General features: G+C 49.3%; 1 protein-coding gene and 1 non-coding gene across 2 annotated transcripts; one reads left to right on the forward strand and one right to left on the reverse strand.

Moving 5' to 3' along the window:
• Window positions 1–5855: 5855 nt before the first annotated feature.
• Window positions 5856–5962, reverse strand: LOC123463683. Its single transcript, XR_006639074.1, has one exon. It is a non-coding gene; the product is annotated as a U6 spliceosomal RNA (small nuclear RNA).
• A 2513-nt stretch (window positions 5963–8475) lies between these two features.
• On the forward strand, window positions 8476–16362 carry Wbp2 (WW domain binding protein 2). Its single transcript, XM_004655193.3, has 8 exons — window positions 8476–8586; window positions 10634–10742; window positions 12252–12387; window positions 13247–13339; window positions 13939–14073; window positions 14299–14421; window positions 15153–15229; window positions 15340–16362. The coding sequence occupies exons 1-8, from the start codon at window positions 8528–8530 to the stop codon at window positions 15391–15393; spliced, it is 786 nt and encodes a 261-aa protein (XP_004655250.1). The 5' UTR covers window positions 8476–8527; the 3' UTR covers window positions 15394–16362.
• The last annotated feature ends 897 nt before the right edge of the window (window positions 16363–17259 follow it).

A 17259-nucleotide genomic window follows, 5' to 3' on the forward strand; every position in this document is an offset into this window, starting at 1 on the left:
CTAACTTGGGTCAGGAGAGTAGAATGTGGGTCCTTAAGCTTCACACACAAATGCTTTAACCGCTAAGCCATCTCTCCTGCCTCCAGTTTCCTTCTGTTTGTTTGTTTTTCGAGGTAGGGTTTCACTCTAGCCCAGGCTGACCTGGAATTCACTATGCAGTCTCAGGGTGGCCTCAAACTCATAGAGATCCTCCTACCTCTGCCTCCCGAGTGCTGGGATGAAAGGTGTGCACCACCACACTCGGGTTTAAAATTGTCTTATTATACGTTTACATACCTATTTATTTGAGGGAGAAGTAGATACAATAGGCATACTCAGGCCTCTAGCCCTGCAAATGAACTCCAGACACATGTACCACCTTGTGCATTTTTACGTGGTGTTACAGTCAGGTTCGCATTGCTGGCAGAAAACACCTGACCAGGAGCAGCTTATGGGAGAAAGAGTTTATTTTGGCTTACAGACTCAAGTGGAAGCTCCATGGTGGCAGAGGAAAACGATGGCATGAGAAGAAGGTGGACATCACCTCCTGGCCAACATCAGAGGGACAATAACAACAGGACAGTGTACTGGCAAGGGGACACTGGCTAGAACACCCATAAGCCCGCCCCCAGCAATACACCGCCTCCAAGAGTCTTCAATTGTCAAATTGCTACCAACTGGGGACCTAAGCATTCAGGACACCTAAGTCTATGGAGGACATCTGAATCAAACCATTACACGTGGGTACTGGGGAACCAAATCTGGGTCCTCTGGCTTTGCCAGCAAGAGCCTTAACTCCAGACCGAAGTTGTCTGGTTTTTTGTTTTGTTTTGTTTTGTTTTTGTTTTTCCTGTTTTTATTTTTTTGAGACAGGGCCTAGAACTCACAATCCTCTTGCCTCAGCATCACAAATACCATGATTACAGTCGTGTGTCACCATACCCACCTCATCTTTATTTTTTTTTTTAATTTAATTTATTAGTTTTCTTTTCAGCAAATACAGGCAGTTTGGTACCATTATTAGGCTCATCCATGATCTACCCCCTCCCAATGGACCCTCCTTGTTGATGTAAATGGGTCATGCATTGTGGAGTTGGCCCACAGTTATTGGTATGATAAATGTCTCTGCAAATCATGACCCAACATGTGACTCTGACATTCTTCCCGCCCCCTCTTCCGCAAAGTTTCCCTGAGCCATGTTGGGTTCATTTTTGGTCTGCTTCCACCTCATCTTTAAAGTTGCAAAATGCCAGGCATGGTGGTGCATGTCTTTAATCCCAGTATTAGGGAAACAGAAGTAGGAGGATCACTGTAAGTTCGAGGCCACCCTGAGACCCCCTAGTGAATTCCAGGTCAGCCTGGGCTAGAGTGAGACTACCTTGAAAAACAAAAAAAAAAAAAAAAAAGGAAAAAAAAAGTTGCAAACTAAGAAATTATTAATGAAGTTGAAATGAAGCAAAGATACCTGTTCATTTGGGTGGAGAACAGTTTTGCAAGGGAAACACGGGCCTAACAAGACTGAACCAGTGATTCCTAAAGGAAATGAGGCACGGACTTGTATCAAGTCCAGCAGTTGGAGACTGATTCAAATAAGGGTGGTCATTAATTTCCTATATCCATTGTAATGTCCAGGTCATGAGACAAAATTAGCCACTGCACTGTTCCTCAAGCCTTACAGAGTATTATTAGATACTACAAAATTGTTCTTCAGTGGAAACTCAGTTTCTGATATCAGGTCTACATGGCAATCTTCCTTCTGTCAGTAAATCTCTAAGTCTCAAGGCAGGATCTTACTATTTATTAATTTTATTATTTATTTTGAGGTAAGGCCTCTCTCCAGCCCAGGGTGACCTGGAACTCACTATGATCCTGTCTCAGAAAATGTCTGTTGCCAGCCTGGCGTGGTGGTGCACACCTTTAATCCCAGCACCTGGGAGGCAGAGGTAAGAAGATCACCATGAATTCGAGGCCACCCTAAGAACAAATAGTGAATTCCAGGTCAGCCTGAGCTAGAGTGAAACCCTGCCTCAAAAAAAAAAAAAAAAAAAATCTACTTAGTAGCAGAGGCCAGTAAGTTAAAAAGGAGACATAAAGGACATAAAGGGTAGAGAGGGCTGGAGAGATGGCTTAGCGATTAAGCGCTTGCCTGTGAAGCCTAAGGACCCCGGTTCGAGGCTCGGTTCCCCAGGTCCCACGTTAGCCAGATGCACAAGGGGGCGCACGCATCTGGAGTTCGTTTGCAGAGGCTGGAAGCCCTGGCGCGCCCATTTTCTCTCTCTCCCTCCATCTGTCTTTCTCTCTGTGTCTGTCACTCTCAAATAAATAAATAAAAAATTTAAAAATAAATAAATAAATAAATAAAAAATAAATAAAGGGTAGAGAAAGGAAGGGAGGAGGATCCTTAATAGGTTGATATTGTATATATGTAATTACAATGATTGTAATGGGGAGGTAATATGATGGAGAATGGAATTTCAAATGGGCAAGTGTGGGGGTGGGGAGGGAGGGAATTACCATGGGACATATTTTATAATCATGGAAAATGTTAATAAAAATTAAAAAAAAAAAAAAGGAGCAGTGTCAATTTTTTTTTTGGTTTTTCAAGGCAGGGTCTCATTCTAGCCCAGGCTGACCTAGAATTCACTATGTAGTCTCAAGTTAGCCTTAAACTTACAGCAAGCCTCCTACGTCTGCCTCTTGAGTGCTGGGATTAAAGGTGTGTGCCACCACACCCGGTTTACAATGTCGACTTTTTTGTTGTTGTTGTTTATTTATTTTTGATTTTTGGGGGGGTTTATTCTATTTGAGAACGACAGAGAGAGAAAGAGGCAGGGAGAGAGAAAGAGAGAGAGAGAGAGAGAGAATGGCGCTCCAGGGTTTCCAGCCACTGCAAATGAACTCCAGATGCGTGCGACCCCTTGTGCATCTGGCTAATGTCCTGGGGAATTGAGCCTCAAACCAGGTTCCTTCGGCTTCACAGGCAAGTGCTTAACTGCTAAGCCATCTCTCCAGCCCTGATTTTCTTTCTTTTTATTGACAGCTTCAATAATTGTAAGCAATATCCCAAGGTAATTCCCTCCCTCCCCACACTTTCCCCTTTGAAACTCCACTCTCTATCATATCCCCTTCTCCCTCTCAATCAGTCTCTCTTTTATTTTGATGGCATCCTGTTTTCCTCCTGTTATGATGGTCTTGTGTAGGTAGTGGCAGGCGCTGTGAGGTCATGGATATCCAGGCCATTTTGTGTTAGAGGAGCACATTGTAAGGAGTCCTACCCCTCCTTTGGCTCTTACATTCTTTCCACCACCTCTTCAGCAATTTTGGTTATTTTCTTTATTTATTTGAGAGTAACAAGATAGAAAGAGAGAAAGAGGCAGAGAGAGAGAATGGGCACACCAGGGCCTGTAGCCACTGCAAATGAACTCCAAATGCATGCGCCACCTTGTGCATCTGGCTTACATAGGTACTGGGGAATGGAGCCTCTCAAATCAGGGTCCTTAGGTTTCACAGACAAGCACTTACCGCTAAGCCATTTCTCCAGCCCTACAATGTCAACTTTTTGTCAAAGTGTACATAGTAAGAAAATTAAGAGTACAAAAGAGCACACTTCCCACTTCTATCTCTCTCTACACACACACACACACACACACACACACACACACACACACACACACAATATCTGCAAGCACAGAGAGAGAGACAGAAGACAGAATGGTCATGCAGGGCCTCCAGCCACTGCAAAAAAATATTCCAGATACATGTGCCACTTTGTGCATCTAGCTTTATGTGGGTACTGGGGAATCAAACCCAGTTCATTAGGCTATGCAGGCAAGCACCTTAACTGCTAAGCCACCTCTCCAGCCCCACAGTGCTCTTTCTTTTTTTCTTTTTTTTTTTTTTGTTTTTTGGTTTTTCCAGGTAGAGTCTCACTCTGGTCCAGGCTGATCTGGAATTAACTATGTAGTCTTAGGGTGGCCTTGAACTCATGGCAATCCTCCTACCTCTGCCTCCCAAGTGCTGGGATTAAAGGTGTGCGCCACCACGCCCGGCCCACAGTGCTCTTTTATACCAGTCATTAGTCCATCCCAAACTCCCAGAGCTACAGTTTCAAGTGGACCTTACCTAACATTCCATATAGGTATCCTGTTTCTATACGAATAGAAATGCATTTATATTCTATTCTGTATTTACTAGATCTCGGTCATCTTTCCATTTTAGCATATAGTTCGATTTTATTAATTAATTATTAACTTTAAAAAATGTATTTATTTGAGCCAGGCATAGTGGTGCATGCCTTTAATTCCAGCACTCAGGAGGCAGAGGTAGGAGGATCACTGTGAGTACAAGACTACTTTGAGATTACATAGTGAATTCTAGGTCAGCCTTGGCTAGAGCAAGACCCTACCTCAAAAAGTAAATATTCATTTATTTGAGAGTGAAAGAGAGAGAATGGGCACACCAGGGTCTTTAACTACTGGAAACAAACTCTTGGCACATGTGCCACCTTGTGCATTTGGCTTCACATAAGTACTAGGGAATCAAACCTGGGTTCTTAGGCTACACTGGCAACCACCTTAACTGCTAATTTTGCAGGCAAACACTTTAGCGGCTAAGCCATCTCTCCCTATTTTCTAGCCAAGGCTGAACTGGAACTCACTCTGTAGTCCCAGGCTGTCCTTGAACTCACAGTGATCCTCCTACCTCTGCCTTCCAAGTGCTGGGATTAAATAAGTGCACCTGGTCATATTACTCTTTTTTTTTAGGTACAGTTTTACTGTAGCCCAGACTGACCTGGATTCTCTACGGAGTCTCAGGGTGGGCTCAAACTCATGACAATTCTTTTTCAAGGCAAGGTCTTGCTCTAGCCCAAGCTGACCTGGAATTCACTGTGTAGTCTCAGGACAGCCTTCAACTGAAGCCACCCCCTACCTTTGCCTCCAGAGTGCAGGCATTAAAGGTACTCACCACCACATCTGACTTCATTTTATTATTTTTTTAAAACAATTTTGTTCATTATTTATTTATTTATTTGAGAGCAACAGACACAGAGAGAAAGGCAGATATATATAGAGAGAGAATGGGCGCTCCAGGGCCTCCAGCCACTGAAAACGAATTCCAGATGTGTGCGCCCCCTTGTGCATCTGGCTAACGTGGGTCCTGGGGAACCGAGCCTCAAACTGGGCTCCTTAGGCTTCACAGGCAAGCGCTTAACCACTAAGCCATCTCTCCAGCACTTTATTATTCTTTTCTTAACTTTATTTTTATTTACTTATTTGAGAGAGAGAGAGAGGCAGAGTGAAGGAGAGGAAGAATGGGCGCACCAGGGCCTCCAGACACTGCAAACAAACTCTAGACACATGATCCCCTTGTGTATCAGGCTTATGTGGGTCCTGGGGAATGGAACCGAGGTCCTTTGGCTTTACAGGAAAACGCCTTAACCACTAAGCCATCTCTTCAGCCCCACTACTATTTTTTTTTTAATCTTTTTATTTTAGCAGGAGATGGTGGTGCACGCCTTTAACCCCAGTACTTGGGAGGCAGAGGTAGGAGACTGCCAAGAGTTTGAGGCCACCCTGACACTACATAGTGATTTCCAGGTCAGCCTGAGCTAGAGGGTGACCCTGCAGTGAAAAACCAAAACAAACAAACAAACAAAGAAAACCTTTTTATTTTGTTTGTTGAGAGATAGAGCAAGAATGGGTACACCAGGGCTTCCAGCTGCTGCACGTGAACTCCATATGCATGCACCATCTCATGCATCTAACGTGGGTCTTGGGGAATCAAACCTGGGTCCTTTGGCTTTGCAGGCAAGTGCCTTAACCACTAAGCCAACTCGCCAGCCCATATTTTATTTTTTTATTTATTTATTTTTTTAAAAAAATATGGAACGCTTCACGAATTTGCGTGTCATCCTTGCGCAGGGGCCATGCTAATCTTCTCTGTATCGTTCCAATTTTAGTATATGTGCTGCCGAAGCGAGCACCCATATTTTATTTTTAAGTGCCATGTATATTGTACTTCTAGAAACTAATCCAACCACATGGAGCAGACTTCACACTCAGAATTCTTTTTTTTTCCTCAATTTTTATTAACATCTTCCATGATTATAAAAAAATATCCCATGGTAATACCCTCCTTCCCCCAACTTTCCCCTTTGAAATTCCATTCTCCATCATATCCCCTCCCCATCTCAATCAGTCTCTCTTTTACTTTGATGTCATGATCGTTTCCTCCTCTTATGATGGTCTTGTGTAGGTAGTGTCAGGCACTGTGAGGTCATGGATATCCAGGCCATTTTATGTCTGGAGGGAGCACGTTGTAAGGAGTCCTGCCCTTCCGTTGGCTCTTACATTCTTTCCGCCACCTCTTCTGCATTAGACCCTGAGCCTTGGAAGGTGTGATGGAGATATTACTCAGTACTCCAGTCACATATTTCCAGCACCATGAACACACCCAAAATTCTTAATTCACTGCATTTCCTTTCTTTTTCTAGTTAGGGTCTCAATGTAGCCCAGGCTGATCTTGAACTCATGATGATCCTCCTACCTCCACCTCAGGAGTGCTGGGATGGTCTTTTTAGGCAGGTGTGCCAGTTTTTCTCCCTTTAGGAAATAAATTTGCGCCTACAGGCTAAGTCATGCAGGTAACAAGATGTTAGCCCCTTGGGCATAAAATCAAATTCTGGGGCAGGAGAGATGGCTTAGAGGTTAAAGGCACTTGCCTGCAACGGACCCAGGTTCAATTCCCCAGTACCCACAAAGGCAGATGCACAAGGTGGCATATACATCTGGAGTTTGCAATAGCTAGGGACCTTGGTATGCCCATTCTCTATCTGCCTCCTTCTCTCTCTCTCTCAAAAGAAAAAAAAAAAATATATATATATATATATATGTATGTATGTATGTATGTATGTATGTATTTTTTAATCAGGGGCTGGAGAGATGACTCAGCGGTTAAGGCACTAGCTGAAGACCCGAGTTTGATTCCTCAGTACACAAGTAAAGCCAGATGCACAAAGGAGCACATGCATCTTGAATTCCTTTGCAGTAGCCTAAGGCCCTGGTTACACCCATTCTCTCTGTCTCTTCACTCCATCTCTTTGCTTGCAATTATATATATATATAATAGTTTTTATAATATCATATATATATGTTTTTGGAGGTAGGGTCTTGCTCTTCTATCTATTCCAAGCTGATCTGGAATTCAGTATGTAGTCTCAGAGCGGCCTCGAACTCACGGCAATCCTGCTATATCTGCCTCCCAAGTGCTGAGATTAAAGGCATGCACCATCACTCCCGGCAAATATAAAACGAAAAATCAAATTCTGATCCCCCACAATTAAGGATAGAATAGGATGTTACCTGTTTCCCTCAATTCGCTACAATTGCCGTGGAGGCACACAGCGCTGGGTGACTGATCTGAGAAGCGTCAGTGTCCCTTTGGTCGGTTTCACTACGTGTGGTTCCATTTCTGGTCGGGCTTAAGCCTTCCTGGCTGCCCTCTGCAACGCAGGACTGAAATCCAGTACGTTAGGGAGCAGCGCCATCGCGCGGGCGGCAGGAGGAGGAGGCCCGGAGGGTGATGGGACCTGGCCTGGAGCCCAGGCCCCGCTCCCCAGAGGTTCGCACAGCCCGCCTCTGAGCCTCTGGGTTTGAGCTGATTAAAGTGATGGGCGTGGTAGTGCACGGCTTTATTCCCAGCGCCTGGGAGGCTGAGGTAGGACGGTTGCCATGAGTTCGAGGCCATCCTGGAGCTACAGAGTGAGCTCCAGGTCTGCCAGGCTTTTTTGTTGTTGTTGTTTTCTCGAGGTGACCTGGAATTCACTATGTAGTCTCAGGATGGCCTCGAACTCACGGCGATCCTCCTTCCTCTGCCTCCCGACTGCTGGGATTAAAAGTGTGCGTCACCACGCCCGGTTAGGGTCTGCTAGCTTTAAGTTGAGACCCTTCCTTAAAACTAAATAAATAAAATAGTGATGGCAGTTTATTCCCCCTCGGCCGGCCCCCCTAGAGTACCCAAGCCTAGGAGTAAGCCACACAATGTCCCACAAACGTCGGGTGATTGAAGACGTCCCCTTAAGTGACTTTCAATATTCCATACATGACGTTTAGGTTGTTTCCGGAAAGGGTGGGCTACTTTTATCCACTTCTAGGGTCTTGAGGACTAACTCCCGTGTGACTTGGAGGCGGGGTAGGAGGGCTGCGCCCACGCCAAGGTTTATGCAAAAGAACACAGCAAGTGCGGCCCATTGGTCTGGAAAACTACAAGTTCCAGAAAGCTATCTTCCCTCCTGTAGGGAGAGATGGGGGCTTTCTGGACCACTGCCTTCTGGGAATCGTAGTCGTCGGCTTGTTTGTGATGCAGGAAGAACTGGGGGGGAGGGGGAGTAAACTACGATTACGTGAGAGTCTGGACCAGGTGATTGGTCAGTCCTAAACGCAGGACCTACGATTGGCCGACTCTAATAAGAACGACGCCACTCGAGGCGGGCCTAGGAGTGGCGCAGGCGCAGAGCATTGCAAGTCTCGGGACCCCGCTTGGAGAGACTATGGCGCTCAACAAGAATCACTCGGAGGGCGGCGGAGTGATCGTCAACAACACCGAGAGGTGACAACTCTGCGGAAGGATCCTGGCGCATGGGAGGGCGGGGTGGCGGCCACTGTGTGTGGTGGGCGGTGGGTGTGGGCTGCGAGCCCTGGAAGAGGAAGATTGATGGAGTCCGGTGCCTGGGGGAAGGGGGGGGGGTAACGGCCGGGGGCGGGGCTGGAGGGAGGAGCCGGGATGCTGGGATAAGCTGGGGGTGGAGGTGGGGTGCTGCTGGTGACAGGGTCGCAGGGTGACAAGTAGGCCTAGGGGTGATTCCTGAGTCTTTTTCCAGATCTGGTCACTTTAAAGAATTGGAGTTAGACAAAAATAATGGCCTTTTCTTGGACCTTTACTACGTGTTACTACGTGCGTGCGTGCGTGCGTGCCCCTGCAGCTGTTCTACCTTATCTGATACATAACTCTCAAACGCCCAGAAACTGCACACATTTTGCCGGTAGGGAAAAGTGAGGGCCAGAGAGGTTAAGTAACTTGTCCTAAAACACAATGCTGAGTAATAGACGAAGGAATTCCAGGAAAGGAACCTCGACACTCCAAAACAATAGGCTTAACTACCCGTATTCAGCCTTCCAGTATATTCCAGGTTCAAAGAGAAAAGCTAAGGTCCCAGGGGTAGAATTAAATAATGTTTGTCATCTGCTCAGCCCAGTTCTTGGTACCAGCGTGGATCTTCTGTCCTTTGAATACCTGGATGCTTAGGTTATACCCCAGAGCAGAGGTCTCCCGACTTCAAGATTCTTTCTACTCCCTGCACTGTGCATTCTGTCTCTCGGCCTCGGGGCTCTGTGGATGGCTCTTCTTTCCTCTGCACAAGTAACCTCTGAATTGAGCCTATGCTGGCTTGAATTGACTCTTGAAGGCCAGAGAGCTTCGTAAAAACCTGTCTCTCCAAGGGAGACGTGGTGGAGCCTACACCCATCCTGGGACCTGTCACTCGGGAATGACTGATGAGTCAGAGAAGGCCTGGGTGACACAGACCCAGAATGCTGACTGTCCATCTCACCTTTGCAGGGTCTGATTGGCCCAGCCTATTCCTGACCATTGCTACTTTTCTCTAAGAGGTCCTCTTCTGTAGTGTCAGTCCTAGTTCCTACCTACCCCTGCCCTGGCAAGAAAGTTGGGATATTTGGGACCTTTTTAAATGTAATCAGAGAAACCTCACAGTGTTCACTGGTTTATGGCATCTATTTACTTCACCCAGTTCTTTGGCTGGGCAAGGCAATTTTGATTCTGTTTAGTAACCGTTTTCTGTCTTTTTCCTTTCCTCTCCTCTCTCCCTTGGTACTGTTTTATTCTGTAGTCCAGGCTGGCCTTGAACTTGAGGCAGCCTCCCATCTGCTGGAGTTCACTACCATGCCTGATGCTATCTGGTAGCATCTTGTGGGATTGTTTCTCTCTTTCTCTCTCTCTTACTGGAATTTTTCTGTGTCTGGTCTACTGTTTCTTCTGCCTGGCTCAGGCTCACTGCTGCTAAGGAGGGTGTGCCTTGTTCTGGGAAATGCTTCAGTCTCCATCCCCCAAAAGACATGTCAACAGTAATTGAAGTTTAAGTCCAGTGCTTAAACTTTGATATTAAAGATGGCAAACTTAAGCTGGGCGTGGTGACGCATGCCTTTAATCCCAGCACTCAGGAGGCAGAGGTAGGAGGATTGCTGTGAATTCGAGGCCACCCTGAGACTACATAGTGAATTCCAGGTCAGCCTGGACCAGAGACTCTACCTCAACAAACAAACAAAAAAAACAAAAAACAAATTATTTATTTGAGAGGGAAAGACAATGGGCACATCAGGGCCTCTAGCCACTGCAAATGAACTCCAGATACATGTGCTATCTTGTGCATCTGGTGGTTCTGGGGAATTGAACCTAGGTCCTTAGCCTTCGCAGGCAAGTGCCTTAACCACTAAGTCACCTCTCTAGCCCTTCTTGGCTGTTTTAATGGTTTCCTTACAGCCATGTTGAGACAGTGTTCTGAGCAATTTTGCCCAGGTCTAGAATGGCAGATGTTATTTCCAAAAGTCTCATCAGCACCTTTTTTTTTTTCTTATCACAGCATCCTAATGTCCTATGATCATGTGGAAGTTACCTTCAATGACATGAAGAATGTGCCAGAGGCCTTCAAAGGGACCAAGAAGGGTACTGTCTACCTTACCCCTTACCGGGTGAGTTGCCCAGCAGGACAGTCCAGCTAGAGACACTGAGCTCTTGGCAGGTCACGTGTCTCTGCCTTATGACTCAGTGGCCTCTGGACCATAGTGTTTGTGCCTGGCTCTGCCGGGTCCTCTGTCACATGCTCCCGGGTTCTAGACTTCCAGGCTGCTTGTGCTGCTGCACTGAGTCCCTTCAGTTCCAGAGCTGCTGCCACAAAATCCCTCGCGCATTGTTGGCAGCTGCCAGGATGACTTGCCTGGAGCAGCCTGTGGGGCCTGTGCGCGCATCCAGAATGGTGGACGTGGGGAACAGGGTCCAGTAGCAGGGCCACGGCCTCCGTGCTGGGCAGAGGGCCCAGCAGAGCCCTGCAGAGTGAGAAACGCCAGGCTGCAGATAGGCCTAGCCGGAGTGTGCGCCGCGTGGACTCTGAGTACTGCAGACGGACAGTCTGAGTCAAAGGCTGCTGCCTGCGGCTTCACGGCACTGAGAAGCAAAGCCAGCTGGAGGAAGGGGAGCCTCGCTGCACGTTTTAACTAGCACAAACGGGAGCTCTCAAAACACGCACACTTCTGGAGAGTCAAGTTCACGTATTCAGTTACATTGAGTCAGTGTGGGGGTTCACTAGCCCCAGGATAGGAGAGCTCTGTGGCTGTTGGGCAGTGTCAACATGGTCTGTTCTAGGCTCGAGCCCTTGCCATTGCATTCTCTTGGAGGTTCAGTGTGAGCTCCTGCCCTGGGAGCCCCGCCTGCCCAGTCTGCACCTCCCAGTAAAGCAGACTTCACATGTGCGTCATGCCTGCACCTCTTCTGCCCCTCTTAGTGAACAGTGTGTCTTCCTCGTATATTCCGTGACCTGCATGTTCTTGTGAACTCAGTTTGACCTCTCTACACTGAGGCCCTTTTTTATTTTTATTTTATTTTATTTTTTAATTTTTATTAGTCTTTTCCATGATTATAAAAAAAATCCCATGGTAATTCCCACCCTCCCCCCCCAGCTTCCCCTTTGAAATTCCATTCTCCATCATATTACCTCCCCATCTCAATCATTGTACTTACATATATACAATATCAACCTATTAAGTACCCTCCTCCCTTCCTTTCTCTTCCTGAGGCCTTTTTCTAAAAGAATATTTTAATTTATTATTTTTTTTTATTTATTTGAGAGAGGGAAATGGACAGAGAGAGAGAGAGAATGGGCACGCCAGGGCTTCTACCTACTGCAAATGAACTCCAGACACATGCGCCACCTTGTGCATCTGGCTTACATGGGTCCTGGAGAGTTGAACCGAGGTCCTTTGGCTTTGCAGGCAAGCGCCTTCACTGCTAAGCCATCTCTCCAGCGCCAAAACTGAGGCCTTTTACTTCACAGCATTCCTGGGGTGGCCCTCGGCTGCCAGGCCTGGTATGCCCTTGCCTGCTCTGGCTCTGGGAGCACACTCATCACACAGGAAGCAGGTGGAAAGCGACGGCTGAGCCCACTGTGGTCCTGGCACCAATGGCCTGGTTGTTTCTTCTTGCAGGTCATCTTTCTGTCTAAGGGGAAGGACGCCATGCAGTCCTTCATGATGCCGTTTTATCTGATGACGGACTGTGAGATCAAGCAGCCTGTGTTTGGTGCAAACTACATCAAAGGAACAGTGAAAGCCGAAGCAGGAGGTAGGTGACAAGGGGTCTCCGCACATGAATGGGCTGCCAGTAAGGTGCTCTGGGCCACCTGGGAGATGTCCCCCAAGCCATCCCCTTCCCAGCTCTGGTTTAACTTCAGAGTTATGCCTGGGTTGCCAGCCGGCCTGCTAGCATGCGTGGGTTTTTGTTTCCCAGCAAGAGCTGGGAAATGCTGGATTAAATCTGGCAGCCCACAGCCCTTGTTCAGAGAATGAACCCAACAGAAGAAAGACTGAAAACTAAGTAAAGGTGCTTGTGAGTGTCCAGGCTCCAGATTGGAAAGGAACACTGTCCTGTTCCTTGGAGGGGCCTTTCATGAGACCCTGGAAAATGTAGCTGCCCCCAGGAAGCTGGAGGAGGCCCTGTCTGGTAGCGGACGCCAGAGGCCTCTGGATCAACTCCCTTCATTCACATCCAGCCAGGCTAGAGGGGTTCACAGTCTGTCCTCAGGGCCTCTCAAGCATGAAAGTTCTGCCCTGAACCTGAATGTGTTACAGGTCCCAGGAAGCTGCCAAGTGCTTTACTGGGCATGGAGAGAAACCCTTTGATGTTAGCTCTAAAACTAGCCATGTAGCCTTCGTGTTCATGTGCTTAGTGGGCTGGAACTGGGGGTGGGAGGATGGGCCTTTTCCAATAAAGTCCCTGTTCCAGACTTCTAGTGAAGCCAGAAGGAGGAGCTCAGCCAGTCTGCAGCGCCAGGGGGTGTGTGGGGAACAGGCAGTCCTGCCCCCTTTCCCACAGACCTCTGGGGCATTGGATAGGGACCTGAAGAGGACAAAGAGCCATTGTTTTGAAGGCGACCTGTTTTCTTTTTTTATGCTGTTCATTCACTGTCCTTGCCCCTTCTCAGGTGGCTGGGAGGGGTCCGCTTCCTACAAGTTGACCTTCACAGCAGGGGGCGCCATTGAGTTTGGACAACGGATGCTCCAGGTGGCCTCTCAAGGTAATCTAGGCTCTAAAAACTCAAGGCCAATAATACATCAAACATATGGTTTTTATTTTTTATTTTTTTTTATTTTATTTATTTATTTTTTTTTTGCTGGTGTCATTTTGTTTAAGCACCAAGAGATAAGTATATGGGCCCAGCTGACCACGGCTTTGGTTGGGAGAAGGAGGCCAGTGATTACTGTCTACCCTGTTGTAGACCTCAGAGTTGGGGTCTCCTCTTCCCAGAACAGGGGCACACATTCTGTACCTGGAAGAACTGTTTGGAAAACAAAACAAAAAACCCAACCATTAACTACTATTAAGCAGCCATTTTAAATGACCACGTGTTACGTTGGACACCCATCCCTGTTCCTGCTCATTCTTCACTCCATCCCTGAGACTCCTCCACCTACTGCTCACCTGCCCTTGACTCTCCTCTGCCGTGCCAGGCTCCGGCACCTCTCCCTGTCCTCTCTCCTTGCCACATGGTGACCTCGGCGGACCCACATAGGGTGGGCAGTGGAGTGGGAGCAGGGCTCATCGTGGTCACAGCCCTGGGACCCAGTAGTCCCTGAGGCAGGTGACACTCATCTCTCTTTCCCCTTGTACTTATAGCCTCCAGAGGTGAAGCCCTCAATGGAGCCTATGGGTACCCTTACATGCCCAGCGGGGCCTATGTCTTTCCCCCGCCAGTCGCCAATGGAATGTACCCCTGCCCTCCTGGCTACCCCTATCCACCGCCCCCACCTGGTGAGTGTGTCCTTTGCTGCCCAGCCTCACCCTCCCTACCCATTAACCCTCCCTGCCCCAGGTCAGGGGGTGCAGAGGGGAGACGTCCTTTCACCTGCTTCAGAACAGACGTGCTGGAGAGGCCTGGAGAATGCCCTGGGGAGCTGGATGGGCCTCCCAGGAGCAGCCTTCTGAGGGATCTAGACGTGGCTGCTAACCAGCCCCTGTTACTCTCTTGCCAAGCAGAGTTCTATCCAGGACCTCCTATGATGGACGGGGCCATGGGATACGTGCAGCCGCCACCCCCACCCTATCCTGGGCCCATGGAACCTCCAGTCAGCGGCCCCAATGTCCCTTCCACTCCTGCAGGTGAGGCCCCTGGGCTGGTTGCAGTCATTTGGGATCAGCCCTCTCCCCTCCAGGGTCTTACAGAGAATCTCACAGCATGTTGGAGACTACTGAGAACCCCAAATGATGAAGGTCCTCTGACTTAGGGGACCAGAGGGACCAGCAGGATAGTACCCTGGTGGTGAAGAGCTACATTCCCTGGGGCTGGTGAGCTCAGTGGTGAGCACTTGGGCTCCATTCCCAGCACTACCCATGCGAGGCCAGGCGCACTGGGACACACCTTTAATCCCAGCAATCAGGAGGCAGAGGTAGAAGTGGCACCATGAGTTCAAGGCCCCCCTGAAACTACATAGTAAAACTGGGTTGGCCTGGGCTGGAGTGAGACCCTACTTAAGAAAAAGGAAAAAAAAAAAAAATCACAGCTGAAGGTGAGGTGAGGTGAGGGAGAAAGCTCGATTCCAGCACTGTCGCCCCGTCCGTGTCTTCCCTGGAGCCATAAGGTCGCCCCGGTGCCTGAGTGTTCTCGTGTACGGTTGACCACAGGCTCTCCTGGTGGGCCTGTGTCGAGGGCCTGCGAAGGGCCTGGACAGGCTGGGTCCGCACGTGGCAGGTGGCTCGGGAAGGCTGCTTTGGTTGGTGGCCTGGCACGCCAGCTGCAGCTGCCCAGAGCTTCGGGGCCCAGAGTGCTGCTGCGCTGGGCAGTAGAGGGGAGGGCTTGCCACAGCACACCTGCCCTGTGTTTGCCTTCACAGCTGAAGCCAAGGCCGCAGAAGCAGCTGCCAGCGCCTACTACAACCCAGGCAACCCACACAACGTGTACATGCCCACGGTGAGCGAGGGGCAGGCCCCCTCCTTGGCTGCACTGCCCCTGCCCGGGAATTAGGGTTTGGAGGAGACCCTCGCTTGTCTGCACTTTCTCATGTGATCTTTCCTCTCTAGAGCCAGCCGCCTCCGCCACCCTACTACCCCCCAGAAGACAAGAAGACCCAGTAGATCCCGCCCACCTCCCTGCTGCCTACCCTCAGCATCCTGTCCTGCCTCTCCCTGGGGGCTGCAGCCTGGACTGGGGAGGCCAGAGAGGGCCCCGTGCTTCCCCAGCTCTGACCATAAACAGTTACGGAATGAGCGCTGGCTGAGGGAGGGTAGGGCTCCCAGCTCAGCCCAGGGCGCCGCGCCGCCCGGCGTCCCCCTCGCCGGCTCTGGGGTTCTCCGGAGCGCAGGATATCCCCTGTTCCCATTTCGCTCTAGTAGCCACCTTCCCACAGAGGGACTCTGGCCACTCCTACAGCAGTCTAGCCCCCCTCAGTCCGGTGGCTCCTGCACTCAACCTCGTGGGCTCATCATCCGACCAGCCACGTGTCTCTCTCACGGGCCCTGCCAGGCTGAATTCACATTCCTTCCCCTAGTCTGTGCCTAGTCCTGGAAGGCCACTGTCACGGTGGACTGTCAGCCCACATTCCACTCAGCCAGGCTCTGGCCCTGTCACACCAACCCTGCCACCCTTTGTCCTCACTCATTCTCTTGCCCCCTCTTGAACTGGGGAGTTTTTCCACTAGCTTCCATGGGTTGGGGGCCATTGAGGGCAAGGACACTATGTCTGGGAGGAAGTCTTTGTGACCCTCCTCTCTCCAAGGGGCTTCTCCATTGGAGCAGTAGAGCACATGCCTCGTCGCAGGCCCTTTGGGGGCCGCCGATAGGCTGGAAATGAGGGCCTCCAACCCTGTGTACCCTGTAACCTGCTGCCTGCTCCTGCTCCCCATAAGCTTCATGCCCCTTGGATGCACTAAGATTTGCTCTTTTCTTCCTGGACTGGCTGTAAAGCAAGGAGATGGTTATTTAAAGAGAATTCCCTATTTATTTGACGACAAAAAAATCCAGTTAATATATTAATGTGAAATAAACCCCGTTTGCACCTTGATTTGTTTGCAACAACTGTGAAATAGTAAAAATGAAGTGACTGGACCCTTTCTGGCTCTGTGTGGTGACCAGGGTGAGGCCTACCGGAAGCAGAGATAGCTGGCCACTGAGGGTTGGGGCTGGGGAGCCTGTTTCCTCTCCTGCTCTTGTTCTCATGACCCATGCCTCCCCACGGAGACCCCTGCACCAGGCTTGGATGGTGAGTGCCACCTAGTACAGGATGAAGCCCGGGTCTCCCCGGCCCTTTTCACCTCATCAGTCTCCTGATCTTTTTTTTTTAAGATTTTATTTTCATTTACTTTTTTATTTATTAGGGGGAGAGAGAGAGTGAGTGAGAATGGGCACGCTAGGGCCTCTGGCCACCGCAAACGAACTCCAGATGCATGTGCCACCATGTGCATCTGGTTTACGTGGGATCTGGAGAATCAAACCCGGGTCCTTAGGCTTCACAGGCAGTTGCCTTAACTGCTAAGCCACCTCTCCAGCCACCTCCTGGTCTTAAGTAGAGTTGCAGCCCTGGCCTCAGGGTCAGGAGAAGACATCTTATCCCTCCTTGTGTGCAAGGACTTGAGAGAGACAAGCCTGCTTAGGACAGTGTGGCTTGATGGCTTGGCCATGTACACCTTTGTGGCATTTTGCATACCTGAGGGAAGGGGAGTGGAGAAAACTGGCAAAGCTCACAGCCAAGCCTGTGCCCTCCTCTCAGTGAGTCAAAGAATTGTGGAAAAGCCCAGCACTGAAGTGTCCCATCCCTTGTGGCCAAACGCTCCCCGGTGGCAAGAGTGGCTTCAGGGCCTCTCCCACCTCTCCCTTCTGCCAACCCACTAGGGGTCTCAGGTTTAGCTGAGTCCCCTATAAGGGCACCTGGAGCATCCTCTTGACCACAGTGGTGGGGCGGAGACTATAGGGCTGTCCTTGGCTAACATAGCTTGGTCATGTCAT

Source organism: Jaculus jaculus, chromosome 9 (assembly GCF_020740685.1).
Source record: "Jaculus jaculus isolate mJacJac1 chromosome 9, mJacJac1.mat.Y.cur, whole genome shotgun sequence".
Lineage (NCBI taxonomy): Eukaryota > Metazoa > Chordata > Mammalia > Rodentia > Dipodidae > Jaculus > Jaculus jaculus.